This window comes from Oratosquilla oratoria, chromosome 2 (assembly GCF_046742065.1).
Source record: "Oratosquilla oratoria isolate Oo_2021 chromosome 2, ASM4674206v1, whole genome shotgun sequence".
NCBI classification, from domain to species: Eukaryota; Metazoa; Arthropoda; class Malacostraca; order Stomatopoda; family Squillidae; genus Oratosquilla; species Oratosquilla oratoria.
In genome coordinates, this window is record NC_134778.1 from 92,908,923 (window position 1) to 92,911,422 (window position 2,500).

Genomic DNA, 2,500 nt, shown 5'->3' on the forward strand with positions numbered 1-2,500 from the left:
ACATTTTATCCAGTAAACAATACACGGAAGAGAAAAATGAAAAGAGCGTGGTTTACAAGATTCCATGTGGTGGATGTGATGCAGTTTATTTTGGAGAAACTTCAAGAGGAATAACAAAAAGATTATACGAACACAAGAATGACATGCGACACCACAGGACATCTAATTCGCTAGTAGTACACGCTACACAACACGGACATATACCTAATTGGAACAACACCAAAATCCTACACACCGGTATGAAAAAGACGACAAGAAAAACTATTGAAGCTGCATATATTAATACTTTTAAATCAACCAATCATAGAGAAGGATTTGTAAATTTGGCACACACAACAGCAAGATTAATCATCGAGGGGGCACAAACGGCGGACTCTTTCCCAAGGCGACCTGTGAGATGACCCGCTTGATATATAGACAATGTATTCCAATTTGCCTGTACTATTATCTCTCTGAAGAAGACTCTGTCGAAACGTTAGAGAATAAAATACTTCTGCTCCTTCCTGGAATTTACCTATACCACTCTTGCCATACATATATATATATGTATATATATATGTATATTATATATATACATGTATGTATATATATATACATATATATACACATATACATACATACACATACATATATATATATATATATATATATATATACATGTATATATACATGTATATATATATGTATATATATATACATATATGTATATTAATATATATATATATATATTATATATATATATATATATTGTATAAATATACATATGTATATATACATATATATATACAATGTATAAATATACATGTATATATGCATATATTTATATATATATATACGTATATATGCATATATATATATATACGTATATAAATATATATATGTATTTATATCTATCTATTTATCTATCTACCTATCTATCTATATATTTATATATATATATATATATATATATATATATATATATATATATATATACATATACAAAGAGAGAGAAGGAGAGAGGGACGAATGTAGATGAGTATACGAGTATATCTAAATGAATAGGCATTGGTAGATACACAGAAATAGTTAGATGGATAGATGAAAGTAGATAAATTGTGATAGAGTGAGAAAGACAGATAAATATATAAGAAAGCCAGAATACAGCATGATATGGATTTTGAGGGCTGTGTAATTAACGTTCGCCTGTGACCGAAACCATTACGTTTTCTTATTCACTTTCACGGATGGTGTAAGTATATTTTCACCAGACTCGTAGATTATGTGGTGAAGCCGTCTCTTATATCAAATGAGAACTCAAACCTCATATAAAGAACAATCTATGATCTCACTCTTTTTCAGTATACTGTATATACACACAGTATTCCCCAACTTCTAAGCCGTAAACGAGGAAGGTGTTGCGCGGACATGACCTTGAGGTCGTCGGCGCGAGGAGGGGGAATGCCCGCTTGCGCGGTCTGGCCGGGTCCGCACTATAAATGCTGGAGCGCCCGCCGGAGAAGCCAGATGTGATCAGACTTCCCCGGACATTCAACATGCGGTATCTGGTGAGTGAAGTTCGTCTTGGTGAGTCGAGAGGCTTTGAATCTAAAAGTAGCCTGGTGGAGTGTTTCCAGGACCGGGTGCCTTTGGTGTGTATGCGGAAATTCCTACCCGCACCCCGGCTCCGCAGTCGACCAGGAACAATATGTTGATCCCGATTTTTTTTTATTTCCACAGTTGACTGTTGCTCTCCTGCTGGTGGTCGCCGTGGCCTACGCGACTGCTGAGCCTGAGGCCGAGGCTGACCCACATTATCGTCGTCCCTACCACAGCGGTTACGGTCGTCCCTATGGATACGGCGGTTACCATCAGTATAGGTATAGAGGCGGCCGCTATGGTCGTTCAGCGGACCCCGAACCTGAGGATGAGGCCAGCGACCACAGCGTGAGCAGGCGATCTGCTGATCCCGAGCCTGAACCGGAGGCTGAGCCTTGGGGCGGGTATGGATATCACGGACGCAACCCCAGCTACGGCTACAGGCAGTACGGCTACGGCTACCACCGCAGGTACCACTGGTAACATATATGGGCACGACCAGGAGCTGGACCAGAGTAAGGACAACCTCTCCCTCAGCATCTCCTTCAGCCACGAGCTTCTGTCTCCTCTTTGCTCGAGCCTCTTGATTTGGAGTCTGTCCGCTCGAGCGTAGATGTTGCTTGTCCTGACGTGAGGGTTTAATAAAGAGTATATGAGTATAAAAGTACAACCATTGGTTGTTTTTATGGCCCATCTTCTGGGGGGGACTTCGATGCTGGTCTCACATGAAGCCTTGTCTTTCGAGTTTGAATGACTTGGCACGATACTCTTCAGATGCACCAAGTGCACACCTGATTGCGGCACGTGAGGACGCTGTGCACCGGAAAGGCATGGGGAAAAAGTACCTGTTTTATTCTAAGTGACTCGACAGCACGCCGGCTCTGTAGATTACTCAACTTTACGGATTTTTTCGGAAACTAAC

General features: G+C 40.3%; 1 protein-coding gene across 1 annotated transcript in view; it reads left to right on the forward strand.

Moving 5' to 3' along the window:
- Window positions 1-1,440: 1,440 nt before the first annotated feature.
- Window positions 1,441-2,500, forward strand: part of LOC143036695 (uncharacterized) — a 6,913-nt gene continuing 5,853 nt past the window's right edge. The window contains exons 1-3 of the mRNA XM_076204296.1: window positions 1,441-1,547; window positions 1,720-2,057; window positions 2,324-2,419. Of these exons, the coding sequence (XP_076060411.1) occupies window positions 1,479-1,547; window positions 1,720-2,057; window positions 2,324-2,419 (503 nt within the window). The 5' untranslated portion in view covers window positions 1,441-1,478. The remainder of the gene's footprint in view (window positions 1,548-1,719; window positions 2,058-2,323; window positions 2,420-2,500) is intronic.